This window comes from Blastomyces dermatitidis (genome assembly GCF_000003525.1).
Source record: "Blastomyces dermatitidis ER-3 genomic scaffold supercont1.3, whole genome shotgun sequence".
Classification (NCBI taxonomy): domain Eukaryota; kingdom Fungi; phylum Ascomycota; class Eurotiomycetes; order Onygenales; family Ajellomycetaceae; genus Blastomyces; species Blastomyces dermatitidis.
The window spans coordinates 1,120,104-1,145,850 of record NW_025544776.1 but is presented as its reverse complement, the minus strand read 5'-3'; the positions used below and the strand labels follow the sequence as shown (position 1 = coordinate 1,145,850).

The following is a 25,747-nucleotide window of genomic DNA, read 5'->3' as shown; positions in this document are numbered from 1 at the left end:
GATTTTCTGTGGATGTATCTGCACACAAGCCGGGAATTTGAATCGTGTGACTTAATATCACCTGCTACGGGTGTAGGAATAGAGCTCCTACTCTCCTAGGCTGTCAAATTTTTATCCTTGAAAATGTGGGATGTTGGGGTCTGGGATCTAGTTAAAGCCGGAGATTAAAAAAAAGGGGAAAAAAAGAAAAAAAAGAAAAAAAAAATTTTCACGCCCGGCTTTGCACATACAAATGTTTAAGTTACCTCTAGTTATCACTCATGCCCTGCGTCAGCTTGGCGATAGTTAGGTTTTGCCTTTGATCATCGAGTTAACGATAACTTAGGCAAACGAGCAACTTATTTTGCTCAGATTGAACCAAACCATCATCCCATGGAGTTACCAACTGCATCCTCCCTCAACAGCGCCATCACTCAAGACTGGAACAAAGACACCATCTCCTCCCTCGTACCCATAGAAACACATAAGCTTTTCCTCTCCGTCTCGGGCCCACCACGAGGCACCAACGCTCCCGTGGTGGTCGTCCTGCCTGGCGCAGGGGAAACTGTCAGGTCCTACCCAGCCCTTGAAAGGATCGTCTCGACATTTGCGCGTATCCTTCTGTACGACCGCTCAGGCCTTGGGCGCAGTGAGGATGGTCCCAGCCGCCCAACAGCAGTATCGGCAGCGAGCGAATTAAGTGACGCCCTGGACGCTGCTGGAATATGCCCGCCCTTCATTCTGGTCGGGCACTCGTACGGCGGCATAATTGCGCGTGAGTTATTACACATCCGCCAGAACGATGTGGCTGGCATGGTGCTTGCAGAAGCTGCTACAGAGCGACAGTGCCAGTTCTTTCAGATCCCAGACCCCAATGTAGCCGCGGTCCTTGGTGGTCTCAACTTCGCGCAGGTCACGGGCTTGAGGGCGGATTCTATGCTCTCTAGAGATGAGTGGCGGGCCCGAGCGATAGAGAGACCACGGGGAATGGCATCTTCTCAGGCTGAGGCAGACTCGTTTGTTGAAGTGTGTGAGACGTTGGCTGTGAAGGGACAGTTTGAAAGACAAGCCATGGGAAATAGACCCGTGAGCATTATACGCTGCAATGGCATGAGGGACTACGAAAGACTGTATGCAAAAGGTGTAGAGGTTGGGAATGGGACGCAAGAGCAAAGGAAGGCATTTCGTGATCTATTAGATAGTTGGGATGAAGTTGACCGGGAGCTGAAGGAAGAGCAGCTCCGGTTGAGCTCCAAGTGTCATTTTGTGCATGTTGCAGACTGTGGGCATAATGTACAGCTTACCCGACCGGATGTTATCGCTGAGGAGATCAAATGGGTGCTTGACAATATCTGTTGAAAGATTCACTCCTTGTTTTGAACCTTTCCAAGGAGGTAAATTCAGGATTTCCAGAGTTTTGTAGTTTATTTCCTTAACTTTACCCCGTTTACAGCCAATTTTTCTGATAAAGGGCAAGAAAGCAAACAACGATATCCTTCCAGCGTACGCAATGCATAGCAGATATTACTTTAATATCTATGTCTATCTATCTCCCAATGCTACAGCTACAACTTTACAACTTGTACGGAGTACTCCAGAAATCTTACATCATACTATGACGTCACATATACAATTTCTGCCACGTGATTGGCCAAACATTCCCGCACGTGACATGTCGTCCGCTTTAGGAAGTTTTGTCCCGCTAAATAGCTTCATCTTTCGACTGCAACTTCAACTTCAACTTCTCCAACATTCTCCGGTGTTATTCCTTGCAGAGTCCGTTTGGAAATCATTCTGTTATTTTACGTGTATCTAGGCCACCATATTTGGATTGACAGCTTGAAGAATCGTCGGCACCATACTTCATACTATACTATCCATTGTTCCTAGCCATGCCTCCTGATATCAACTCCCTTCCCCCCTCCCGCGCGACCTCCCATTCCCCTTACCAGCCACGCGCGTATTCGAATTCAGCGGAGGCTCCATTGGGCCAATCGCCTTCCCCTCGTTCTTCTTCAACTTCTCTTGCTGCGGCTGCAACCATGAACGCAACAGACCGCTCGAGACGTTCTTCAGTTAGTGCCAACCGTGGCTCTCCGCATGCTACTAGAGTGCACGAGCGCCGCCGGTCCACGGTGCCAATGAACCTGAATATAAATGACCCGACTTTGCCGGGTCCTGGCGAACTGTCCAGTAGTGACCACCGTTCATCCATTGGAAGTTCTTATAGGACCCACAGCCCAACCAGTATTGGCGGGAACCCAGCTATTGCCACTGGGGACCCCCACCACCAACGAACGCCGTCTCTTGGTGAGATACATCAGGAGCTAGAGCAGGAGCAGGAAGCGCAGGTGGTATGTGAAAAGAAATTACAAATGCAAAATATGTTTGGACATACACTATGAATAAGACGAAATCTAACAGAATCGATAGAATCGACTGCTGCAAATGATTCGGATACAGCAAGCCCAGCTGCAGAGACAACAGCAGCAGCAACAACACCAACAGTCTGCCGCATCAGGGACTGCCATCGCTGACGATTCCACGCCAACATCTGAGCGTTCCGTATCTTTCCCTCCCATACCACCACCGCTACCAACACACAGATCCTCAACCCAATTTCCATCCAATCTTTCCCGGCGCCGCAGCTCTGGTCATTCCCCCGCAGTACCTCCCCATTCGGACCCGGAAACTAATATTTGGACTGCCGATTGGGCGTCGATGGGTGGAGACGGTAGTGGGCGACGCGGCAGTCGAGACGAAACGTCTTACTACCAAGCAGAAACTGCGATGTTAACAAGGGAAAATCAAATGCTTCGAGTGAGGATTCGGGAGCTAGGTATGCTCTTACATACTTGCACATCCAGCGATATGATATTAAAGGGCTTTTAAGATTTTCGTACTGACTCTTCTACTTCCATTACAGAGCGCCAAGTCGCCGAACTAAGCTCATCAACTGCTCACACGCCAAGCGCCGGATCTCGCCTATCGAATGCAGAGGCCGTACCTCCAACTCCAGCTAGAACCGAATCAGAGCAGTCATCCCAAGCACCGCAACCTGCTGAGGATGTAGAAAAGCCTTGAAACAGGAGCGTCTTTTATTTCAGCTTTAGTATGCCGAACATCGTACCATCCTGCCACATGCAAGGATGCCTAACACAACTGCCCCAATGTTGAAATCCGTTGGTTACATTCGATAACCAGCCCCTCCAAACACACAACACCCTCTCCCGCATAACGTTATCTATTGCCAAACACAATAAACAAAATCTGTTTCGGATACGTACATCAACTTCGATATCGGGTCGCAGTCTCAAGTACCGTACAAGCCCAATGCAGATTTATGATTGACCACACGAATAAAAATTATTTATCGTGAGGCAGATGGTTGGCAAATTTATAGCTTTACGATCTTTGCCTAGGAGGAATGATGCTATTGCTATTCCTTTTAGAAGTAAATGTTTTGTGGGGCGGTGAAGAAAACCGTACAGTGTGTGACTTACCAATGATGGCATAGGGATAAAAGTCGGTCTCCTCTTCCCTCTTTTTCTTGTACTTACTTCCTTTCTGTTCCTTTATTCCTCATGTTATCGCGTTCAGCGTTCAAATGTGTACCTATGACATACCTCGCTTTGTTTGGCTCTTTTCGTCTTCTTATTCTTGTCTCTACTCTTCATTCCGTGTGCCACTTCTCAGGATGAGTGATTCACCAAATTTTGTTTTTTGTTCCTTTCTCGATTACGATATGTATGTTTTTTTTTTTTTTTTTTTTTTTTTTTTTTTTTTTTTTTTTTTTTTTTTTTTTTTTTTAGCACGGCGAACTTTATCCTACGTAACTACCTTCGTGAAAACGTGGGAATGAAGGACCTAATGACAATTATTTGATGAAACAGCCCTCTTTATTATTATTACCTATCATTCATTATTATTACTATTATTTCTGAAGTTCAAAAGAAATATAAGAAAAGGATACCCAAGAATCATTCACCTAGGTAGGAAAAATGTTTAATCCATTGTGACAACACGCATCACTACCTCCAGGCTTGACAGGTTGCATTGGGCATTGGGGCAAACAGTAATTCAGAGCTTCAAACTATTAAGAGAGGAGATAAGCATCCTGACTATCGAAATAGCCAATTATTCGATGCCGCCTGTAAAAAAAAAAAAAAAAAAAAAAAAAAGAGAGAGAGAGAGAGAGAGAGAAGGAAGAGAAGATAGGATTAAAAATATAGAATAAATAAGAGAAAATGAGGTTTATCTATCTATGTAGGTATATATACACGCAAAAAGCAAACCGACAGGGCAGGAGAGCGAAAAGAAGAAAGAGAGAAAAAAAGCTCCAAGCATCAGCAGGGGGAAGACAACATGTCAAGAATTAAAAATAAAACCATATGTAAAATCATAACACATATCCCCACTCAAAAGCGCGCTATTTTTTTTGAATATGAATAGAACCCCATTCATCAAATGTCACCTTCCACCACCACCACCATTCACTGAGTTCACCAGCTGATAGACCACCGCTCTGCACTCACCATTGTCTTCTTCTCTCCCTCGCGCATCCGTCCCATCGCCAAATAGTACCCAGCACAAACAATATTCTATTCTCTTTTCCCAACAATGGCGTGCATGTTGACATGACATTAAGAAGCAAGTGTGTTTTTACAATTTGGCCTTCTCCGCCTCAGCCAGGAGATCTGGCATGAGCAGCTCGCGGATCTCGCAGGCGGCCTCGTTGAGGTAGAAGCTCATGCGCTCAGCGCCGAGTTTCTTGCAGACGATATTGAATTGGATGCTAGATTGGGGGGGAAGGATTAGTTAGGTTCACCCAGAAGGAAAAATAAAACAGAAACGAAAAAAAGAAAAAAAAAAAAAAAGAAAAAAAAAAAAAAAAAGAACATACCTATTCTCATTAATCATATACGCAATACCAAACCCATCATCCACAACCTGACTCCATCCATATCCATTGAAATACTCAGAGCTCAGCTGGCTAGAACTGATGAACCACTTGCCACTGTACGCATATGCCGGATCCTCGAAGAGTGCAGGGACCTTCTCGCCCTCCGCAATGAGCTTCTTAAGGCCAAACAGGTGTCTGTCAACACCCTTGCCCAGGCTCGCGTCGGCAGTATACTTGCTATGCGCAACGACGGCGGCGCGGAAGTTCTTGGCAACGACTTCGCGGGGCACGTTGATGTCAGTGTGGGACTTGCAGAAGGCAACGCTCTCGTCGGAGACGCTGCGGGTGGTCTCGGTGCGGCCGAGCTGGAACTTGCGCGTCGAGGCGGATTCGTAGGTTGGTCTGCTCTTGCCGTACATTTTGAAGTAGGCGAGCTGGATGACCATCTGCACGTAGGCGTCGGGGCTGCATCTGAATCTCTTGATCAGCCCTTTACCGTAGCCCTGGAAGGCTTGGACGCGCAGCTCGTGCTGGCCGATGACGGTCGTGAAGGCGTGGGTGGCTGTGGCGATGTCGTCAATGGCTTGCTTGTTGAGCTCGAATTTGATGGGCTGGGGGTCGGGGAGAGTGGAGCGGATTTCTGGGTTGGAGTAGTCGAGGCGGTTGTTGAAGATCATGTTGTTGACGTAGTCGTTGAGGCGGTGGGTTGGGGTGCCGTCCATCATGCTGTGCTCGCCCATGAAGCCGGCGGTGCCGTTCTCGTTGACAATGAACTGGAGGGGCTTGTCGAACCAGCGGTTGCAGCCGTCGCCGTGCCAGTAGGCGTGGGCGCGCTCTTCCAGAGTGACGGGCGAGGCATCGTCTAGGCAGACAACGAATGATGCGCTCTGAATGGTCTCCAACGACGCTTCGTTGGCGGGGCTGGCTTTGACGAGGTTCTCTCTGGCGGTGGTCCAGAAGTCTCGGTTAGCAGAGGTCAGCACACCAACTGCGTGGACTTTCTCTGCGTTTTGGTAAATTTTCTCGAACTGGTGCTGAAGCTCAGAGGTATTGAGTTGCTGGCCATTGACATGGGTTTGAAGTTTGAAGGCCTGGTTCTTGCGAATCACAATAATATGTTCATTGCCCTTGGCAGGGTATGTGACGGGGTAATCAGCCTTGTTAGCGGGCATACGGCAGGCATTGAACATGTATTGGTACGAGCTCATAGCCATTGGCTCCTTGCGCAGATACTCTGGCTCAAGAGATCCATCGTCGACCTGTTTCTTGAACTCCAGTACGGAGGTAGTGATGGCAGCGGCGCGCTTTGCGGGGTTTCTCCGCAGCCGGTCATCCCGGTACGAGTAGAAGTAGCTGACATATGGCACGACGGGGTCACGGTAGGCAAGATATGCGGCGTCGTTCCACCAGTCGGAAAGCCAGTTCACATGTTTAGGATCGGCTGCGCGTGCTAGTAACCGCTTCTGGAGAGGTTCTCCCTCACCACCTGGTTTAATGAAGTCCTCAACAGCCTTGGAGGTCCTTTTGAATTCTGACTCGGTGAGAAGTGGGTGGACTGATTTGAGGTATCGTCTGCCGGTTTCTTCAAGGGCTGGAACTGGGAGTCTCGGGAGAGAATCCTCGAATCTGAGCATCTTCCCCTTGGATAGATCCTCCTTGTATCCTGTATCACAGTAATCAAACAAACCAAAGATCAGTCGCAAGGCCAATTAGAGGCTTTAAATGGCTAGTATCCTCCTTCCTCCCCCTGTCCGGAAACATGGAGGAAGTAGGATGCGGGCATATAAGATGTACCTTGAGGAACAGACGAGTTGGCTCGACGAGAGGCCATTGTGATAGACTAGACAGATCGCCATACAATGTCAGCTACACAGCAGCGCTAGGGGGTGTTTCAACGACAACCATAAAACTACAAATCAAAACCTAAACAGCTAGATATGGGCACGAATGAGAGATGAACAGCACAGGCGAAACGAACCGTAGTGCGGGCAGGGCCTAGAGCAGATGTAGCTCGTCCAAGAACAGAGAGCCGGCCACGAGCAGCAGCAGGGAACATCCCTCTTGAGAACTGGCGAAGAATTTGGAAGAAAGAGAGGGGATTAAGGAGAGAACAAGAGGGTGTAAAAGAGGTGGATATATATTAAACTAAAATAAAAAAGAGAGCAGAGTTGCGCCGTCTCTTATTCTTAGTCGGGAGGAAGAAAGAAGCGAGGACTCGCGAAGAGAATAATCGCGAGAGTTGCGGTGCGGGCCTGGTCGCCGAGTGCCGAGGTTGTTTGGAGCTAGGTCACATGTCTTCTACTCTCCAAGGTACGGTACGGTGGCATTTATTGTATTATTCTACTAGCAGCTCTGTATTTCGCTGTGAGATGTCAAGTAGATGGGGAAAAAAGAACAAAAAAGAAAGAACAAAATTTCTCAATCAATAGCACCCAGAAGTTTTGTGCTGGGTGACGCTCCTAAATGCCCGATTAAGCCAATATCCCGGCCCGGGCCACCCCGCCATAAGGTGATTTGCCCGCTAGCTGTATCAGATGAGAGATTCCTGCGGATCCAACGCTACGAAGCGTAAGGATGGGATGCAAAAAAAAAAAAAGAAAAAAAAGAAAAAAGAAAAGAAAAGAAAAGAAAAGAAAAGAAAAGAAAAGAAAAGAAAAAGAAGGGAAAAAAATAGGTTGGGAAAAATATCCCCGTAGCCAGTCAAATTAAAACTCCAAACTATACAAAACTGATGGGAGGGGGGTAACACGCTCTGCTGTATCTGATATCAAAAAAGAGAAAAACACACAAATAAAAACCCAAAGATAAAAATGATAAAAATGAGACACAGGGAACCATAAAAAGGAGAAAGAGATCAAGAGAACATATCAAGAAGCACACTTAAGTATAAATATGAAAGAAAAAAGATTTGGCAGAAATCCAAAAAAAAAGGGCGTAAGAGGGTACAGGGGCGAAATGAAAATATATGTATCACAAATCACCCAACACAATAAATACCTCACGACACAGGTTCAACAGCCTTAATTCCCCCTTCTCCCCCATCCATACCCATGCTCATTCTCATGCCCATCCCTCCAATCTTCGACCCATTCCGCAACTCCACTCCGCCCCTCCCCTTCATCCCGCCAGGCGTACAAATCCGCCCAGACAGCATCATACTCCTCAACCGCTTCCTCCGTGCTTCACCACCGCGCTCCTCCCCCTTCGAGCCCCCTTCATCCACCCAGTCAATCCGCTCAACTTTGAAACTCATCCCGTCATGGTTATCCCCCCACGGGCGCGACTTCAGGCCGAACATCACAGTCGAGTCGTAGCGTTCGAGGGTGGGCAGTATTAGAAGGGTAATGTGTAGATCTTTGTTAGGGGGTGGGAGGGGTGGGATTTTGGGTTTGGATTTGGACTTCGTGGTAGGGTTGGTTGTTGTTGTTGTTGTTGTTGTTGTTTCGGGTTTGTCGGAGGGTTTAGGTTCTTTGACTCCTAGTTCATCCAGGGAAGAAAGTTTTGGCAGTGCAGTGGTAGTGCCGTTCTTGCCGTTGGGCGCATGTTGATGTTCTTTTTTGATCTCCAGATCTAGCAAGGACACATCCACATCCTCTCCCCATTCGCCGCGGATGAACCCAGAATGGATTGCTGCTGCTACGGGGTCGGAGTCATCCGTATACACACCAGTGCCCCAGAGTGCTCGTCGCGCGCAGATCTCCTCTCGATGGCTTGCGTCGATGCGAAACCGAGGGACGCGGATAGTATACGTACAATTCTCTTTACCTTCGAATCGTGGAATAGGGACTGGCGTACTCACGTAGCCGAATTTCGAACTTTCCGGGGATGCCCGGGATGGAGGTACTCCGATCTTGGGGGCGTACAGGGTAGAACCGAGATGATACCTAGGACGATGTGCAACACTTCGTAGAAGCGGCTGTAAATTGACGATTGTGCTGTATTCTCGTATCGGGGCCGCAGAGGTTGAAGTCGACGGCGGGACAACGGATGTACCGCCAGTGGTGGACCGTGGAACATGGTGATGATGGTGGTGGTGGTGATGCGGAGCGACAGTGGAGGGGGACAGAGCGGTACCTTCAGGGTGAATAGGTGATCGCTGGAAACCAGCCACCCCTGGCGGCGGGATGGCGTTTTGTAAAGCAAGAGACCCAGAAGCCTCATCGTCCAGCTTATGCCTGTGATGGTGGCTAGATAAAAAGTTAGTCAAAAAAAGAATCAAAGTGCAAGGAGAAAATGTAGATAAGAGAAACTTACTGGTGACCATGGTGATGGTGGTGGTGGACATGCCGCGGCCTTCGACCACGGGTGGTCCCTGCACCACGGTTTCCAGCGCTACCCTCGCCCTCGCCTTTCATATCATCGTCTTTTGGTTTTCGTCCACGTCGCGCTGGTCCCGGCACGCTAGTTCGGGCTGGCTTCGTTGCAGATTCATTTATTTCTGCCCCCGCCGAACGTGCAGCGATACCGTCTCTCTTAAAAGGGCTCGAAGTCATGGGTGTGGATGGCCCGCTACCCGGGTGACTAGCCGCAGAAACACCAACACCACTTCCAATTCCCGAAAATACACGGCCAAGTTCGCTCTTAATACCAGCCTCTTCAGCTGGGCCGATTATTTGAGCTTGTGCGCCTTGAACAGCTTGAGGAAGTGGCGATGACCTCCCTTCTCGCTTATTCTCCGCGTTAAGGTTGAGGAGACTTCGGTGTTGAAAGGGTTCGTCACTGTCCTTGCGTTTCTGATCTTCGCCCATGCCGCCCAAAGGTCGTTGGGAGCCGGAGCCCGGGCCCAGAGTTGGAGAGAAGATTCGTGAGGGTTGTTGGAACTTGTTCAGGCTTGAGCTTTGTTGTGAATCATTGCGTTGTGAAGGCTCGGGTCGTTGTTGTTGTTGTTGCAGATGCGGCCCCGGAACTGATCGAGGACCAGGCAACTGAGATCCAAGGGGTTTCGTGTTCCGCATACCACCGAAGTCATTGCTAATAGAATGGCGCGCTGCTTCGGGAGACAGGCGCTGGATTCCACTCGAATCCCACGTAGGCCGCGGGGCTCCCTCCGGTTCCCGCTCTCCGAAATGCGATCCGAACCGTGGTTGTTGCTGTTTCATTTCTTGTGATAGTCTGCCATTGTGTTCTTGCTCGCGGCTCACCGGCTCCGCGGGGCAATGGCGTTCTTGGTGCTGGATACCATATCTTCGTTGGGCATGAGACGCTGCCTCAGGCCCTGGGTATCCAGGTGCTGCAGGTTGTAATCCAGACTCTTTTGATGAGCCATCTCCAAAATGCGGACCAGACGACCTTGTTCCCGGGCTGAATAGAGATCTTCGCGACGATGGAGGCTCTTCTTGATGCGGCTGGCTACTGGGGCGTGGGATTGGCCCGCTTATGCTACCACGTCGGTCTTGGTTGTATGGGGATACTGCATATAACCCAGAAGGGGTTGGTTGTGATGCCTGTGGTTTATCTCCGTATATTGAGGAAAGACTTTGGGGCCGAGATAAAGCCCCAAAACGAGAGGTATCCTCGGGAGGAGGCGGCTGGGGTTGGTTTTGCGGCGCGCTTCCAGAACTCGAGCGGTATGGACGAGGCGGCTGGGGGTTTGAAAACAGACCCCTATCTGGAGTGTGCGAGCGTCTTAGAGGTGGAAAATCAGAGGATGGTTGTGGTTGTCTCGAAGGGGCGGAGGGGGGCGACATTGCTCCCTGTTGGGAGCCTGCTGGAACGGAGGATACCGAGGGGCGGCCATAGATGGAGGAAGGGCCGCTATCCCGAGGTGGACGATCTGAATCCGACCCTAACATTGACGATATCGACATGCTGCTTCCGGGTCGGTGTGCGGATGGTTGAGGAGGTTCACGTGGAGGGAAGGAGGACGGTGCGGGAGGGGGAAGTCCCGGGATGGGGGCTCCACGCGCGTGGTAATGTTGAGGAGAGGACGGAGGAGGCATTTGGCGACTAGTGTAGGAGGAAGAGGGTGGAGGGGGTTGCTGTCCGCCTTGCTGGTCAACTTGGCCCGAGGCTATGGCTACAAGTTAGCACATTTCAGAGAGAGGTAACATCACAACATTACAACCGCCAAACATAGTAGGGTAGCTTTGGGGATAGGTTATGCTTCCACAATAGAGACGATGATATCAAAACTCCAATTTGATCATTGTATATCATTTTCGTTGCGTGTCTACCACACGCGCGCACCAGGGGCGAACCTTCACAGGCAGCCGGTGCCGGAGCCGGCGCGAAAACGGGGATAACACTCACCAGGATAGACAGGGGAGCTGCCATTGCTGCCCAGTGACCGTCGCCTAGCGTGCTCGTAGGGTTGTGTGGGATGTGACATGTCCCGCGACGACATGGTGGGTGGTGGTGGCGGTGGTTGATGAGGTTGATGTGCTGTGGGAGAACAGGGCAAAAGGTCAGCCATCTGCGGAAAGACAAGACGCGGCTCTGCAGATTCCAAGGTTTGCTGGGGAATGGGGCTGGTCACGGGACTCGCTCGGCTGGGCACGGCCGAGATCCGTCAATCCAGATTCGGCTAGCGTTCCCGTCTGAAGCAATCACCATAGCCGATCCAGGGGCATTAGGTAAGCCGAGCACGGGACAGCTGGGATCTGGCCTGAGGCTGAGAATGAGCCCTAGACAAAGTATATATACGGAGTATGTAGGTTCTTAGGGACAGTCTCAGGCAGAGGCGAGGAGAATGGGAGGCTGGGAAAACGGGACTGGGCAGGCTGGGTAAGTTGGAAGCTTCCTTTCTTGTTGCTGGATGGTTCAAACTGGGCTTTAATCTGTCCATCCGTGTGTGGAGCTGTCCAAGCGAAGAAGGGTCTTAATGTTGGCGCGCGCCGCTTGGCCTTGTTGTTCTCCCGGCCCGCCCCCCGTACAAGGGTACAAGAGCAACCACCAACGAATATATATATATATATATTATAACATCTCGTTATGGTCGCAAATACGGCAAGATGGGAATTCACAGATCTATACTTCACAGGTATCATTTCGCGGGGTTTTAAAATATTTCCCTTACCTTCACGATATCTGGGGTTGCTTGGCTCCTTCACTCCTCCATCACCACTTTTTATAACCGAACCGCGACTCGAATGGCGCGAATGGAAACCTGACGTGGGTTCGTGGTGGAGAGATGCGAAGGGACCTGGCGATGGTGATGGTTTCGGATGGGGAACGATTTCATGATGGTAAGGGTGAGATGGATAGGCCGGGGACGGCGGAGGGAGCCCGGGAGGTGCTCGTGGTGGGATCTCATTTTCACGTCGCCCCAACGGATCGTAGGTTACATGAGACCTTCCATTTGCTGGTAGCGAGCCCGGTCCGTATAGATGTGGCGGCAACTGGGTGTGTCTGGATTCTGATGGTGGATGAGCCCCAAATGTTGATGGGCGGGCAAAAGGCTGGCGTGGGTGCTGGGGGTCCATTGTTGGGATATCATCCATATTTGCCTTTAGAACATCCAGGTGTTGGAATGCGATGGCTCCAGGGCTAGGGGAGGACAGAGCCAAAACATCAAAAATTCTGACGACCAAAGAATCATCCGTACAATATTGAGAGAAGGAAGAATGTAAAAAATGCGAGGTGACTGGGAGCTTGGTCGACCTCAACAGGGTGTGAAACGGTGAACGGTTGTTGTGGTGTTGAGAGAGTCTCACAGGAGGCGACGAGGATGAAAGGGAAGGGGAAAAAAAAAGAAACAATGATGATGATGGCTAGCGGCAGATTACCTCTTGGTGACGCTGCACCTCCCTTCCACCAGCGCCAAAGACAAAAGGAAAAAGAAAAAGAAAAAGAAAAGTTGGAGCCCGAGCATGCGACAGCCTCCAGGGCAGCATCCGCAATTTTCGCGGGCGGTGGGACCAAGCAGCAGCCTACCCTACCGGGGCTAACGTGTCTAGGCCCCATCCTTGTTCACTACCTCGTACCAACGAGCCAACATATTACTAGGGGATTAGAAATTAGGGGAACGATAGAGCCATAATAAAACCGGCTGAGGCACACACCCCAGCCAGCGAGTCAGAAGCCACCACTACCGCAATAATGACAGTGGGGGAAAAGCAATGAGCGACATTTTGTGCACCACCCCTCTCCCTCTCCATGCCGAGCGGAGGCAGAATAGCGTGAAAGGGTTCGCTGTGATTCTGAGCCACAAATGTTAGGATCTTCCTGGCGCCTCCATGCTCGGTCACAATAACAATAAAGATCCATGACTGACCTCCCTTGCATCGGCCCAATAACTAATAACTAATTACAACCACATACTTAGAGGAATATTTGAAAGTCTTCAGGCGGCTGCTTTCTTTTGCTACATGAGACAACACGGATACAACAAATTGGCGGGCTAATCTGTCTTTCCTATGTACTCTCTCTGACTATGTTCCTTCTGGGGGAAAAAAACTACGGCTTTTGTTGTTTATTATTTAACTCGGTCTAGATTTCTAACCAGACCTTAAAATAAATTCCGAAAAGATGGAAAATCCTGCCGAGTAATTGGGGGTGAAGATTAAGTCTTTGGATCAAAGGGCCACCAAGAAGGAAAACCGAGTCACACACGGATGCGCCCCAGGGTAACATGATTTGGATCCCGAACTTTATTGGTTGGCTAGATTCTCTGGAAACGAGTCAACACATGTTTGGAGCTGTATCCCGCAGCTTTCAGCAGCTAGTTTATCCCAGAATTCAAAAACTATAAAACTAAGTTAAAATGAGTCAAGGTCACTTAAAACTTGAAAGTGGGCATGCAGCCTACTAACTAGAGTAAATACGTGCACCTCCTCTCGCTGTTGGATCGCGAACGAACTCAGCTAAACTTTTAGGTAGATAGATTTGCGGCAGTAACTAAGTTAACCTTTCAATTTTCAGCGAGAGCCGTTCTTTTCTCTAGGCCTTTTTTCACCAGCAAGGAATAGGTTGCTTACTGCATGCAATTAGTCTATATAAACAAGCATCAATACATATAGTATGATTCTTTTGTTTTGTGGTTTGCGTTGGCGTCCTTGACTGATCATTTATGATGTGACTGCATCATTGTTGTTTCAGGGTTGGAAATGCGACTTACTGCGGCTGGGCTTAAAAACAAACGACTGCAGACAAGCTCTGAAGCCATGTTCAACAGAACCCGTTTGACGCGTTCTGGCGAATGGCCACCAGGGCAGTGGCTACTTCGGTAGATCTAGATCCCTTTATTTAGCTGCTACATCTGACAATCACCTAGTCAATTACGAGGACATATGTATTCGAAAGTAGGATGAAGAAAGGGTAATTGGCCGTCTCGACAGTCCCTCTCAATTTATCCTGAGCTCCATCAACTCTGTAAGAAGCGTAAACCGCCACGGGGCGTAGCCGGCGGAGTTCAAATGAAATTCCTACCCCTTTGGACAGCTCGGATACAGCCCTGGAGCATTTTATCACTCAGCAAACTCCGCTACGAAGGAATTTTCGTCGTCGTTCCTCCAGGACTTCAAGGTGTGGGTAATACATGAGTGCGTACTGCTTGTAATAATGTATAAAACTGTACATATATAATGCCTGAGTTGAGACTATAGCTTTGATCCACACTTTAACAGTAGCGAGGGAGTGTACGGTACAGCACATGTAGATGTGCAAGTTGTACCAGGTGTTATCATGTATGCAAAGGAAATTTGTAGATATTATCACAGTTCTGTATCTGATTTATCTGATGACGAAGATCCAGCGCAGAATCAGTTGCATTAGCCACTAGAATGATATGCGTTCCTGAAACTCAAGAGCGGCCCAGGTAGCTCTGAAACTGCCAGAGCTCATGGAGAATGGTCAGAAGTTTGAAACGAATGCCTCACCGGTTAGGGGTATTCTGTATGTCAAAACTGTTGGGGGTCCCGTGCGCTGGTGGTGATTGAGCTCTTTTGCCCCAGTAGCCTACAAAAACGCCCAGAAATGCGCCGCTCCTGCACGGTTTATGTATTCCATGGGTCAGAAACATTGGATCAAAAGCTGAGTACTCCGTTCTTTACCAGTAATCGTGTTACATACATTGATGATTTCCTCGATTCCATTCTCATCGTCATTCCTGTCTGAGGACTTTCGAAACGCTTTGCAATTAGGGCTTTGACAGATCACGTGCACCTCTCAAGAGCGTCCACTGGCTGCCGATGACCGCATGATATGATACAGCAGCAACAACCTCCAACTGAACATCTCGCTGAAATGAATTGGTAACCTACAATCTACTCGCCAAATACTAAAAAATTTATGAGAATTAGGATATCACTGAATGATATAGCTGCCTGATGTCATTATTTTAATCGTAACTTCGGTCTCTCATTGCTATCTTCTTCTCCATCACCCGCTTCTCGATCCATCCAATCTGAAGGCGATTCTGGTATATTCACCAAATCCCATGAACCCGTCCCATGCCTAGCTCGGACAATCTTGATACTCCCATGCTCCCACTCCCTTGTGCCCCTTCGTCCTCGTGGGAAAGCTTTTGCGGGCGACTTCGAGCCCTATTCAATGGTGCGGACCCAAGAGTTTGCACCGCTTTCTGGTTTTTCGGTGAGATAAATACTACCTATCCGCCGATTGAGAGGCTTGTTTTGGCGATCGGAAAAAATAAAAATGGTACAAAGGCAACTAACTTGCATGCAGGCCTAATAAATAATGTCCTCTACGTAATAATCCTTTCCGCGGCCCTTGACCTCGTCGGGCCGGACATCCCCAAAGGCGTCGTCCTCCTCGCCGATGTGGTCCCTTCGTTCTTCACAAAACTATGCGCCCCCTACTTCATTCATGCCATCCCATATCCCGTCCGCATCCTAATATTCGTTGCCTTGTCCGCCTGCGGTATGCTTCTCATCGCACTGTCGCCGGCCTACATACCAAATTCTCCGACTGGGAACCCCATCATGACGAAAATGCTCGGGGTAATTCTGGCCAGCTTATCGAGCGGGGGCGGCGAGTTGAGCTTCTTAGGCCTGACGCATTTCTATGGCCCGTTTAGTCTCGCAGCGTGGGGTAGCGGGACTGGGGCGGCTGGACTGGTGGGCGCGGGGGCATACGCGTTAGCAACCACTTCGTTTAGGTTCAGTGTGAAGACTACGTTGTTATTTTCGGCTGGGTTGCCGCTAGTTATGTTGCTGAGCTTCTTTACAATTCTACCCCTAGGGCCGTTGAAATGTGCGGAGAAGCTGGGCGAGTATGAGCAGATTTCTGCTGAAGACGAAGCCGATGAAGCCGGTGTTTTGGGTAGGGGTCGGACTCAACAAAGAGAGCTAGATGATACCGGAGATGAGAGGGATGGGCTATTAGGACGGGATTTGGAGCACACAAGGGAGGATGGCAAGTTGGTAGCTAACGGGAACGATATGTCTTGGTCACGCTTCAAAGCGAATCTGAAAAGGGCCCAGGGTTTATTCTTTCCATTGTAAGTCTCATTGCGATTTGACAAAAAAAAGGGACAAAGACTCCCAGACAGGTTCCCAAATAATCACGGCTTTATATCTAACCTAACTCGCTAAAATCTCTCTAGCATGCTCCCCCTCCTCCTAGTTTACATCGCCGAATACACCATAAATCAAGGCGTTGCCCCAACCCTCCTCTACCCTCTCGACGAAACACCCTTCAACCACTTCCGCGCCTTCTACCCAGCTTACAACGCCATCTACCAATTCGGCGTCTTCATCTCGCGCTCCTCCACACCCTTCTTCCGCGTCCACAATCTCTACTTCCCCTCATTCCTCCAAGTAATCAATCTGGGCGTCCTCATCCTTCATGCTCTATTCAACTTCATCCCCAGCGTCTATATCATATTCCTCATCATATTTTGGGAAGGGCTGCTGGGCGGCCTGGTGTATGTGAATACTTTCGCAGAGATCTCAAACCGGGTACCGAAAGAGGACCGGGAGTTTTCGCTCGGAGCGACGACGGTGAGCGACTCCGGAGGTATATGTGTGGCAGGGTTGCTAGGGATGGTGGTAGAGGTTTGGCTTTGTGATTGGCAGGTGAAGAGGGGGAGGGATTATTGCGAGAAGCTGTAGTGGCAAACTGGGGCGTTACGATTTCCTCATTCGTTCGCATCTCCATTTGCTCCCATTTTTGATAACCATTTTTGGCAGATAGCATTCTTTTTGTTCACTATAGAGCATATGGTTCTCAGGCATATCTAGGTGAGGGGTTTCGTGAGCACATAGTTTTGGACAATGGCGCTTGATGGACAGCAACTGATGTATGGAGTACTGTAGCTATGTCTCGTTTGCCCTTTTGTGCCAATTTACTTTGTCAGATGACAGTTATTCCTGCACAAATCAACGTATGAAACCGTACTAATCCGTGGTGGATACAGAAATGACAAAACGATACGCCCTATAACATGAAATATAGGCTTGCAAATGGCTGGTGCAATGGCAAGCTAGCGTATGAATGTGTATTGTATGTAATTTTTCACATGCCAATATCAAACTGGATGAAAGCGAAGAACAGAACATCCACCCACCCAACCCAGGCTGTGAAGGATGAGTATTAAGCAGATAATTGTATGATAATCTTCTCATTTATGCTGAGGATAGTAGATGTATGGAATACCGGATACCTGATGCGAACGATAAGTTACTCGCTTTTTGACTTTTCTATTGTTCTTTTTTTATATCTAATGGCTTGAGATACTTTATATATGTACAGTACATGTACATGTACATACATTGCCTTCGCCTCCCTCCCTCCCTCCCCAGACCTGGCCGCAACTTACTTTTAAGTTGATTTTTCCTTTTGGCCGCTCAACGTCCTGAGTACTTCCAACGACCGTTCACAAGTAGCCGGTTTTTATCTGAATATCTGGCATCATCCCATTTCGCCGCTGTTCAACGGATCTAAATTTCCTGTCCCCATCCCGCCGCTCCGGAGGCAACATATCCTGGTCTACAGGGGTAGCAGATAGACGTGCATAGGCGGGATAGACGGGATAGACGGGGTAGACGGGAAAGGCTTTCATTTCCTAGAGGCCACGGCAGCGGAGTTCTGGTTATTCGGGATCCCGCTGGGAAGTTGGGTAGGATTGACTTGGATTTTCTTCACCGTTTGTGCCTGGAACATATCGGCTATCCCGGATATACTGGCTTCGGTTAGAAAGAGGTTAAGATGATAGGTGCGATTTGTTGTTTCATCTAATGCCTGTAACCCTTGGGAGTGTATCCATGACTGATGTAACTTGTGATAGACCATGTTCTAGGGAGGCCGTCGACGCAGTTTCGCAAGATACAGGTCTTTGCGGTTGTGTCCTTCTGGTTCCTATATCTCCTCCGGTACGTATGCCCGACTTCCAACAAAAATGAAATAGACTGACAATATCATGTCTTCGCAGTGGCAACATCCATGGCCCTCCTGGCATTCGTCTCCTATCCTCCCGGTTATCCAAGCGAGCCACTCCATGGCAGACCACCGTTATGACCCTAATTGGGTTGTACCTATCTGGTAATTTCGCCAAGTTACTTGGTCTCGAGTCTCCCGAGCCTCTCGCGAATCTATATTCCCGGTCCTACTTCCGTGCCACTTGGGTAACCACGGCACTGGATGCCGGGTTCTGGACGGCCATGAACATCAAGAAGAAGTGGTTGCGGGATCTAGCATCAATGGTCTTCTCGATTTACTACCTCATCGCCGCAGAACATGCAGATGAGAAGGTCCGGAAGGTTAGAGCTGTGATGACAGTGGAGCACTTGCGCATATCGTGGAATAAAGCTACGACACCATACCTGTCATTTCTCTCAAAGCTTATGCGTCCACGCTTCATGGACTATGCGCCGGTTCAGATACGGATACCCAGACCGAAAGAATCGTCGTACAAGGAGCCGTGCATTGCATGGTTATATTATAACGGCCCGCTGCATACCCTGAAGGACCAGACTAATATCGTTCTGGATATCCCCGGTGGTGGGTTTGTGGCCATGGGCCCACGGATGAGTGATGATAAGCTCCTAGCCTGGGCCGGGAGGACGGGAGTGCCGGTCCTGAGCTTGGATTACAAAAAGGCACCTGAATATCCTTATCCATACGCCCTAAATGAGTGCTACGATGTTTATCATACCCTAGTCACTAGCCGTGGTCGTTGCATTGGTCTAAGTGGCAAGGTCAGTCCCAGCATTGTGATTACAGGTGACAGTGCGGGTGGGAATCTGGCTGCTGGTGTCACGCTGATGGTACTCCAGTCAGAGAGCACGAATTCGCGGAAGCGGCGGGGAGAGGACTCTCTACCGCCTCCGGCTGGCTTAGTGCTCATATACCCGACATTGGACATGAACATAGGTAGTTGGATGACGGAGGATGAAATGTCATTAATACGGGAGCGAGGAATGCGAGAGACAAATGTCAATATCCTCCGAAGGAAAAGTGAGGACTACCGCAAGCTAACCTCATCACGTCCGTCAAGCTTTCACGAAGCCTCCTCAGAACATCCAGTCATCCAAGACTATTTCGCCCAGCAGCACGCCGGTGTAATTCATGAGGACCGTGACCCAGCGATTGAGACCGAAAACATCAATAAACCTGTTCCAGGAAACACTGCCTCAGAAGTCGTGGCCACAGCTAACAAGCATCCTGGGCATATCGAAACACGACTCGCCGTCTCGTCCATGATTTCATACTTCAACGACCGCATCCTGACCCCTGAAATTATGCGTGCTACAATCATCCTCTATATCGGCCCATACAATCGTCCGGATTTCAGCTCAGACTTCCTCCTCTCTCCTATCCTCGCGCCTGAAGCTCTGCTGGCCCGTTTCCCCAAAACCTTCTTCCTAACGGGGGAACGAGACCCGCTAGTTGATGACACAGTGATTTTCGCTGGGCGTATCCGCCAGGCAAAACTGCGTCAATTTCGCGAACGACAGGAGCTGGGCCTTGAGAAGTCCATGAGAACGTTCGATGAAAAGGCGCATGTCGAAGTGTCCCTGATCCCGGGAATCTCACATGGGTTTTTGCAGTTTCCTGCCTTGTTTCCCGAGGGGTGGAGACAAATCTTCCGTTGCTCACGGTGGATTCGGAAGTTGTTCGTGCATGCCGCTGAAAGAGCCTCTGCGGCTGAAGGGGATCTTACGGCCTCCTCGATGAGATCTCTCGCGCCTCGTCGACGGCAAGGAGATAGCTCAGGGACTTTAAAACCCGACTCCTCCTCATCATCAATAACATTCGCGAGGCGGGGAGACGCAGGATCTACTCAACGAAGCAGAACGGATAAGAGTGGACCACGAGACCACCAACGAGGACTGACTGGGGAATCGTCGGGCGACGAAGATAGGCCACTGGAAATGACCAGGCTGAGAATGACCAAACGACCATCAGCTTCGCTTGGGGTTTCTAAATCCGCCTTGTCTTCCTCATCGCCTTCTGCTCGATCAACAGCAGATGCCTCCTATTTCCCCTCTCCAAGCCCAGTCGCCGCCCCCGAAGGGACAGTAAGCCCCGACTCCGTTAAGACTGGTCTCATCCCCTCCGCGGGCCCTCCAAATGGTATCGCAAAGCACAAGCATCCACCACAACCGAACGGGGACACAACACAGTCAAGTCCCGGCGTCTTGCCTTCCATCCAACCCAGTACCAACGGAAACCACGCCCGCAATCATAACGAGGGTTGCAAACCAACCCACGAGGCGGAGGATGATGTGGATGGAAAAGAAGACATTGTCCATTCCTGGCGCAAGCGCATGACGAATATGGCTCTACAGCGCGATGAGAGCTTGACAAGCTTGCCCAGCGAGGAGGATTTGTTAGGGAGGCGTATGAATGGGTTGGCGGGCGGGTTGTTAGGGATGGGGGAGGCGGTAAAGACCCCTTAGGGATTTTTTATTTTTTATTTTTTATTTTTATGTTTATTTTTATTTTTATTTTTATTGATTTATTTTGCAATATTTAGAGTAATGTAACTAACGGGTAGCCTCTTATTTATTTTTTTCTTTTCGCGCCATTTGCGTGAGATTTGTTGGTTTTCTCAGAGAAACGGCCTAATAATTATTTACATTAATGGTTTGCATGTAACAGACTACGTACGATCCTGGCTGATAAAGGCTTGTAGTTATATTGTACTCTTCTATGTAATAATAGTAGCAAAGCCACACCGTAAGATTTCTGGGATACCAGTAAGTAGTATTCTGTGGATGACTCAGGGGACGCGGGTTTCGGCGTCCTAACGAGTCAAAGTAATGCTACTCTGATGAATAAAGGAGAAGATACTAAAATAATCCGGATGAAATTATTATTTTCACAAAGGAACCAAAACCTTTTTTATCTATCCCTGAAAAGAATCCTTTTATAACGAATTGCCGGTTGTTAAAAAAAAAAAAAAAAAAAGCCTCAAGCAGCCCTCGCAAACACTTGCTCCATCGCCTCTCCCAAAATATCCAATCCTTCTTTAATCTCCCCATCCGTGATAATCAACGGCGGCACGAATCTCAAACACCCCTCACCAGCCGTAATGATTAGCAACCCTCTCTCCCTCGCCTCGGTCACGATGTCTCCGAACACCCCCTTATACTGATCCGCAAGCTGCAACCCCAAAATCAACCCGCGCCCGCGAATATCCCCAACAGCTTCTGGGAATCGTTTTCGCAACTGCTCCAGCCCTGACCGGAACGTCGCGGCGCGCGAGCGCACGGCAGATTGCAAGGCGCTAGACGCCAGACGGGTCAGCACGTGTTGTGCCACACGACAAGCCAACGGGTTCCCGCCAAACGTCGTGCCATGGTCGCCTGCCTTGATATGCTTGCTGACTGCATCAGAGATGAGAGTAGCCCCTATGGGGACGCCGTTGGCTAGCGCCTTAGCTGTGGTGAGGATGTCTGGGTGCGCGGGTAATGAGTCATCTTTTGGTTCGAGGACGGGGTGTGCGTGCGCCCAAAGGGAGCCGGTGCGAGAGAGGCCGCATTGGATCTCATCGAAGATGAGGATGGCGCCAACTTCGTCGCAGCGAGAGCGAAGGGCACTAAGGAATTCAGGTGTTGCTGTATGCACGCCACCTTCGCCCTGGATAGGTTCGACGATCACACCGCAGGTTTTCTCGTTGATGAGAGTTGGGATTTGGGCGATATCGTTATACTTGCCGTATTTGAAGCCAGGTACCATAGGCCCGAAGGGGGCTTGGTATTTGGGGTTTGGTGTGGCGGACAGAGAGCCGTAGGTGCGGCCATGGAAGGAATTGTAGAATGAAACAAACTCGTGCTTAGCACCGGACGCGTCGAGGCTGTGGCCGACCTTCCGGGCAAATTTGATGGCCGCTTCATTGGCTTCGGTGCCAGAGTTGCAGATGAATGCTTGCTTCGCGCCACGCATCGCGCCAGACTCAAGGGTGTAGGTGACGAGGAGCTGGCTGAGGGTGCCGGTCCATTTGTTGTGGTAGAGATTGGATGCATGAATTAACATCCTAGACTAGATAGATGTATTAATTTTTTGAGCATGTTTCTGAGTGTCAATTTGAGTATGTTTTGTACTAACCTGTTGCGATATGATTTCCGCAACCCCAGCATCAGAATGACCCAGTGATGTAACGGCAATTCCAGCTGTGAAGTCTAGATATTTTCGTTGCTCCATGTCCCATAAATAACACCCTTTTCCGGAATCTATTACGGGAGTCGGTCGTACGTAGGTTGGGACCATGAAGGGAGCTCGCTGGCCCACGAAGGCTGCGGAGCTGCTGTTGGGCGCTGGATCATGATGGGATGCTGTTTGCTTCGTATTCTACCACCTCTCCGTTAATCGAATGGTCTACGGAATGGCAAAACGCATCGAAATATAACTACCTGGACCTGCTCTGCCCCTGACTTCGTTGATGCATACCTCCATTGGTGTGACTCAAGCTCCGCGACTTGTCTGGCGGATCGAGCGCATGGCCGGATTCGCTGTGCAGCGATACGGCAAGCCATATTGTAGGTTAGAAAGTGCAAACGCTGCCCACAGTCCAATTCTAGACGCCAACCAATACAAGTTGAAGGTCAATTGGTGGTGGTTGTGGGAGAAGAAACTGGAGAAGAGAGAGCAATATCGGGATCGATGACTGCTTTTTTCCGGGAAAATGATCTTATCAGATCGGATCAAGGATATTCCGCAAGTCCTCGGCATGATCCAGAAGATTTCCCCAAGCAGCCGGGCGCTGCAGCATCCTAACTACTTATTAATAAATCTTCTAATCACAGCAGTCGGTGGTTATCATTGCGGTATCCCCATTACTGTATCTCACTGGCCATCAAGATATTATCCCTTTTTAGCAACTATATCCACCATGGTATCCCCTCTTACCCTCCGCCACCTCCGGTCTACCAGCGCCGTTCTCCGCACCTTCTCCCATCCTTTCCGCCCCACTCGAGCTTTCTCAACAGGTATACAAGCTAAACGCGATGATGCTAACAGCCAATTCGGAAACGCTCCATCTCCACCCCGACTCCCTAAAGAAGAGCAAGAAATCTTCGAGAACCTCCAAAAACAATCAACCGGTGCCTTTAGCACCCCCAGATCACCTCCGCAAATCAACCAATCCCCCCAGTCAGCAGATTCCTCCTCTTCCTCCCCACCAATAGCTGCCAGCCCGCAAGTCGAGGTTAGCGGATCAGGCGAGAACGTACATCCAGATCTCTTCCGAGGGGCAAAACCTGAGTTTGATGGTGAGACAAATCCCAAAACTGGTGAGGTTGGGGGCCCGAAGAACGAGCCCTTGAGATGGGGTGCGAAAGGGGATTGGAGCTTCAATGGGAGGGTTACGGACTTTTAAAAAAAAATAAAACACGAAATAAAAATGAGCTATATGTATAAAGCAGAAGCAGGATCTGCTATCGCTTTGGCGTGTTTCTATCCCGGGGAAGTCTTGGAAACCTTTTAACCAAATTGAGGGTTCCAGAGGCGCGCGTCCCGCGGCGGTTCGCACTTGGCTGACATTTTGGACAGAAGTTATTCAGATGGCAAGTTTACTGGGGAAGTTGTAAATAAAATACCCAATTCCCATAACTTCAGTTGGATGTCAGTGCACTCGGACACGCCTGGATGTGACCGAGCCACAAAACCCGCTCGGTGGATGAGTTGATGTTTCGAGCATTTTCAAACAAATTCCTTGCCCTGCTATGAAGTATAGGGGAACTGCATTAAGATTGATGTCTAATAATTTTTGTACCAATATATCATGCATCTCTTTCCTATTTAGCCTTTTGTTCTATGTTTTGCTCGACCATATATAGATGATCGCAATTTGGAAAAAACTGACAAAACTACTACTAGTCCGCTCGATATATTCACAAGGTGTCTTATTTGTGAACCGCCATTGGGACCAGGTCGAGAAATGAATTGCCGTCAGTTGCTATTTCACCTAGAAAAACGGTTATATGTACAGTATATGAAAGATGCCTGCCCAAAGAGAAAGCAGAGAAAAGCTAACAGAAGTATAATGCCGCTTCACGCGAGTATGCAGGTGATGTTTTGACTGCAGGAGAAAGGATAGGAAACGGGACGAAAGAGAGTTTCTGCTTGGGATTCCGCATCATGGTTGATCTATCATAAGCCCCTAGATATCTAGGAAGCGTGGAACCATCGATCTTGCAGAAGGACATACTCCCCATGGACAGAATTAAAGAGGGAGCTCAAGCATAGAGACATTATATACATCTTAACCCTGAAGTCGAGCAACAGTAGCTTTGCCCACTCTGCTATCATTCGACCTGCCTAGTTCTTTGCTAATCCATGCACCAATTTTTGAAATCTCCTCCAGGTTAACGCCCGTCCGCATTCCAAGACTGTGAACAGTATGAATGAGGTCCTCTGTGGAGATATTTCCAGTAGCACCTTTCGAATAAGGGCATCCGCCAAGCCCACCCACGCTACTGTCGAAGATGCGGATACCATGCTCCAGGCCGACAATGGTGTTTACGAGTGCTTGGCCGTACGTGTCATGGAAATGGAGGGCGAGATCATTATTAGCAATGCCGGCAGAGGTAAGGGTTTGTAACAGTTTTAATGTCCGAGGCGCAGTGCCCATTCCCGTGGTGTCAGCGACTGAGACCTCGTCGGCACCCATCTCGAGCAGAGTGGCTGTTATGTCGGCAACCTTGTGAGGAGATACATCGGGACCTTCATAGGGGCATCCAAGGGCCACAGACACATAACCGCGAACCCGAATATTTTTCTCCTTGGCAAGTTCCACAATGGGCCTGATGCGCTCGAGGGATTCTTCAATAGTGCAGTTTGTGTTCGCTTTTGAGAATGCATCTGTCGCAGCAGCAAATAATGAGATTTCGGTAGTGGGTTTCGGAAGTGCGTTGGAGTTTGAGGCTTCCGAGGCCGGTGGGCTATCAGTATCCATGATTTTTACTAGATTTTGGAGCCCTTTGACGTTGGGAACTAAGTAGTTATATGCAATCGAGTGAGATGACTTGGGAGGCGTTTTGAGGAGGTATGACAATATTTCCGGGGTGCTGGCCATCTATGAATTGACGTAAGTAATACGACTAGTAGAGAAGGCGACGTGAACCAGGCGACCTACGAACCTGTGGCACCCACTTCTCTGGGACAAACGAGCCAGCTTCAATTGTGGTCAATCCCGTCTTCGCCAGTTTTTCAATGAGCTCTAGTTTTGTGCTTAAAGGAATTGCTTTCTTCTCGTTCTGTAACCCATCTCGGGGGCCGACTTCAACGATCCGAAGATGGTCTCCGGCAAAGCTTGTTTTAGTAGAAAAGAGGCGGACTGGTATTTCGTGCCGGACAACCCGGCAGAGTCTAGAAGTATATCTTGTGGAGATGAACATGTTGAAGAATACGAATGTTATACTATCGTCGGATAGATTGAAGCTGTTGATGATGTTCGACGGGTCGCAATCGTCGCGGGGAGAGCTGCTCGGCCAAATGCGGAATCACGTGATCGTGTCCCGG

General features: G+C 49.3%; 9 protein-coding genes across 10 annotated transcripts; 5 read left to right on the top strand and 4 right to left on the bottom strand.

Moving 5' to 3' along the window:
- The first annotated feature begins 292 nt into the window (after positions 1-292).
- On the top strand, positions 293-1,648 carry BDCG_02687 (alpha/beta hydrolase). The gene has a single exon (XM_045418237.1). It carries the CDS (start codon positions 373-375, stop codon positions 1,336-1,338), a length of 966 nt encoding a protein of 321 aa, XP_045274863.1. The 5' UTR covers positions 293-372; the 3' UTR covers positions 1,339-1,648.
- A 60-nt stretch (positions 1,649-1,708) lies between these two features.
- On the top strand, positions 1,709-4,046 carry BDCG_02686 (uncharacterized protein). Its single transcript, XM_045418236.1, has 3 exons — positions 1,709-2,333; positions 2,413-2,818; positions 2,906-4,046. The coding sequence occupies exons 1-3, from the start codon at positions 1,872-1,874 to the stop codon at positions 3,061-3,063; spliced, it is 1,026 nt and encodes a 341-aa protein (XP_045274862.1). The 5' UTR covers positions 1,709-1,871; the 3' UTR covers positions 3,064-4,046.
- A 111-nt stretch (positions 4,047-4,157) lies between these two features.
- Positions 4,158-7,489, bottom strand: BDCG_02685 (carnitine O-acetyltransferase). Its single transcript, XM_045418235.1, has 4 exons — positions 6,861-7,489; positions 6,677-6,722; positions 4,883-6,545; positions 4,158-4,774 (listed from the first exon to the last, which is right to left on the bottom strand). Exons 1-4 carry the CDS (start codon positions 6,936-6,938, stop codon positions 4,642-4,644), a joined length of 1,920 nt encoding a protein of 639 aa, XP_045274861.1. The 5' UTR covers positions 6,939-7,489; the 3' UTR covers positions 4,158-4,641.
- A 26-nt stretch (positions 7,490-7,515) lies between these two features.
- BDCG_02684 lies at positions 7,516-13,359 on the bottom strand. 2 transcript variants are annotated; one of them, XM_045418233.1, is made up of 5 exons: positions 13,095-13,358; positions 11,898-13,020; positions 11,132-11,263; positions 9,137-10,892; positions 7,516-9,069 (listed from the first exon to the last, which is right to left on the bottom strand). In XM_045418233.1, exons 2-5 carry the CDS (start codon positions 12,319-12,321, stop codon positions 7,881-7,883), a joined length of 3,501 nt encoding a protein of 1,166 aa, XP_045280131.1. In that variant the 5' UTR covers positions 12,322-13,020; positions 13,095-13,358; the 3' UTR covers positions 7,516-7,880. The 2 variants fall into 2 exon arrangements, with proteins under 2 accessions (XP_045280131.1, XP_045280132.1); XM_045418234.1 differs by having other exon boundaries at positions 11,132-13,359.
- A 1,377-nt stretch (positions 13,360-14,736) lies between these two features.
- BDCG_02683 (protein btn1) lies at positions 14,737-17,219 on the top strand. The gene is made up of 3 exons (XM_045418232.1): positions 14,737-15,412; positions 15,506-16,280; positions 16,386-17,219. The coding sequence occupies exons 1-3, from the start codon at positions 15,271-15,273 to the stop codon at positions 16,891-16,893; spliced, it is 1,425 nt and encodes a 474-aa protein (XP_045274860.1). The 5' UTR covers positions 14,737-15,270; the 3' UTR covers positions 16,894-17,219.
- A 6-nt stretch (positions 17,220-17,225) lies between these two features.
- Positions 17,226-20,711, top strand: BDCG_02682 (esterase/lipase; the record flags this gene model as incomplete). The annotated part of the gene is made up of 4 exons (XM_045418231.1): positions 17,226-17,269; positions 17,851-17,900; positions 18,081-18,153; positions 18,213-20,711. 4 exons carry the CDS (start codon positions 17,226-17,228, stop codon positions 20,680-20,682), a joined length of 2,637 nt encoding a protein of 878 aa, XP_045274859.1. The 3' UTR covers positions 20,683-20,711.
- A 42-nt stretch (positions 20,712-20,753) lies between these two features.
- BDCG_02681 (acetylornithine aminotransferase) lies at positions 20,754-23,029 on the bottom strand. The gene is made up of 3 exons (XM_045418230.1): positions 22,639-23,029; positions 22,334-22,576; positions 20,754-22,267 (listed from the first exon to the last, which is right to left on the bottom strand). The coding sequence occupies exons 1-3, from the start codon at positions 22,759-22,761 to the stop codon at positions 21,197-21,199; spliced, it is 1,437 nt and encodes a 478-aa protein (XP_045274858.1). The 5' UTR covers positions 22,762-23,029; the 3' UTR covers positions 20,754-21,196.
- Positions 23,030-23,117: 88 nt separating this feature from the next.
- On the top strand, positions 23,118-23,603 carry BDCG_02680 (FMP21 protein; the record flags this gene model as incomplete). Its single annotated transcript, XM_045418229.1, has 1 exon — positions 23,118-23,603. One exon carries the CDS (start codon positions 23,118-23,120, stop codon positions 23,601-23,603), a length of 486 nt encoding a protein of 161 aa, XP_045274857.1.
- Positions 23,604-24,003: 400 nt separating this feature from the next.
- Positions 24,004-25,741, bottom strand: BDCG_02679 (hydroxymethylglutaryl-CoA lyase). The gene is made up of 2 exons (XM_045418228.1): positions 25,366-25,741; positions 24,004-25,301 (listed from the first exon to the last, which is right to left on the bottom strand). The coding sequence occupies exons 1-2, from the start codon at positions 25,621-25,623 to the stop codon at positions 24,489-24,491; spliced, it is 1,071 nt and encodes a 356-aa protein (XP_045274856.1). The 5' UTR covers positions 25,624-25,741; the 3' UTR covers positions 24,004-24,488.
- Between the last annotated feature and the right edge of the window lie 6 nt (positions 25,742-25,747).

Excerpts from the sequence above, each read along its gene's own strand:
- BDCG_02687 (XM_045418237.1), top strand. The coding sequence starts at position 373 with ATGGAGTTACCAACTGCATCCTCCCTCAACAGCGCCATCACTCAAGAC.
- BDCG_02685 (XM_045418235.1), bottom strand. The coding sequence starts at position 6,938 with ATGTTCCCTGCTGCTGCTCGTGGCCGGCTCTCTGTTCTTGGACGAGCT. Across the intron at positions 6,546-6,676 it reads CAACTCGTCTGTTCCTCAAG|GATACAAGGAGGATCTATCC; the intron begins GTACATCTTATA and ends ACTGTGATACAG. Across the intron at positions 4,775-4,882 it reads TATATGATTAATGAGAATAG|CATCCAATTCAATATCGTCT; the intron begins GTATGTTCTTTT and ends CCCCCAATCTAG.
- BDCG_02684 (XM_045418233.1), bottom strand. The coding sequence starts at position 12,321 with ATGGATGATATCCCAACAATGGACCCCCAGCACCCACGCCAGCCTTTT. Across the intron at positions 11,264-11,897 it reads CAACCCCAGATATCGTGAAG|CACATCAACCTCATCAACCA; the intron begins GTAAGGGAAATA and ends GTTCTCCCACAG. Across the intron at positions 10,893-11,131 it reads CAGCTCCCCTGTCTATCCTG|CCTCGGGCCAAGTTGACCAG; the intron begins GTGAGTGTTATC and ends TTGTAGCCATAG.
- BDCG_02679 (XM_045418228.1), bottom strand. The coding sequence starts at position 25,623 with ATGTTCATCTCCACAAGATATACTTCTAGACTCTGCCGGGTTGTCCGG. Across the intron at positions 25,302-25,365 it reads CAGAGAAGTGGGTGCCACAG|ATGGCCAGCACCCCGGAAAT; the intron begins GTTCGTAGGTCG and ends GTCAATTCATAG.
- BDCG_02681 (XM_045418230.1), bottom strand. The coding sequence starts at position 22,761 with ATGGCTTGCCGTATCGCTGCACAGCGAATCCGGCCATGCGCTCGATCC. Across the intron at positions 22,577-22,638 it reads CAGGGGCAGAGCAGGTCCAG|AATACGAAGCAAACAGCATC; the intron begins GTAGTTATATTT and ends GAGAGGTGGTAG. Across the intron at positions 22,268-22,333 it reads CGGAAATCATATCGCAACAG|TCTAGGATGTTAATTCATGC; the intron begins GTTAGTACAAAA and ends ACATCTATCTAG.
- BDCG_02686 (XM_045418236.1), top strand. The coding sequence starts at position 1,872 with ATGCCTCCTGATATCAACTCCCTTCCCCCCTCCCGCGCGACCTCCCAT. Across the intron at positions 2,334-2,412 it reads AGGAGCAGGAAGCGCAGGTG|AATCGACTGCTGCAAATGAT; the intron begins GTATGTGAAAAG and ends CAGAATCGATAG. Across the intron at positions 2,819-2,905 it reads AGTGAGGATTCGGGAGCTAG|AGCGCCAAGTCGCCGAACTA; the intron begins GTATGCTCTTAC and ends CTTCCATTACAG.
- BDCG_02683 (XM_045418232.1), top strand. The coding sequence starts at position 15,271 with ATGCCTAGCTCGGACAATCTTGATACTCCCATGCTCCCACTCCCTTGT. Across the intron at positions 15,413-15,505 it reads CACCGCTTTCTGGTTTTTCG|GCCTAATAAATAATGTCCTC; the intron begins GTGAGATAAATA and ends ACTTGCATGCAG. Across the intron at positions 16,281-16,385 it reads CAGGGTTTATTCTTTCCATT|CATGCTCCCCCTCCTCCTAG; the intron begins GTAAGTCTCATT and ends AAATCTCTCTAG.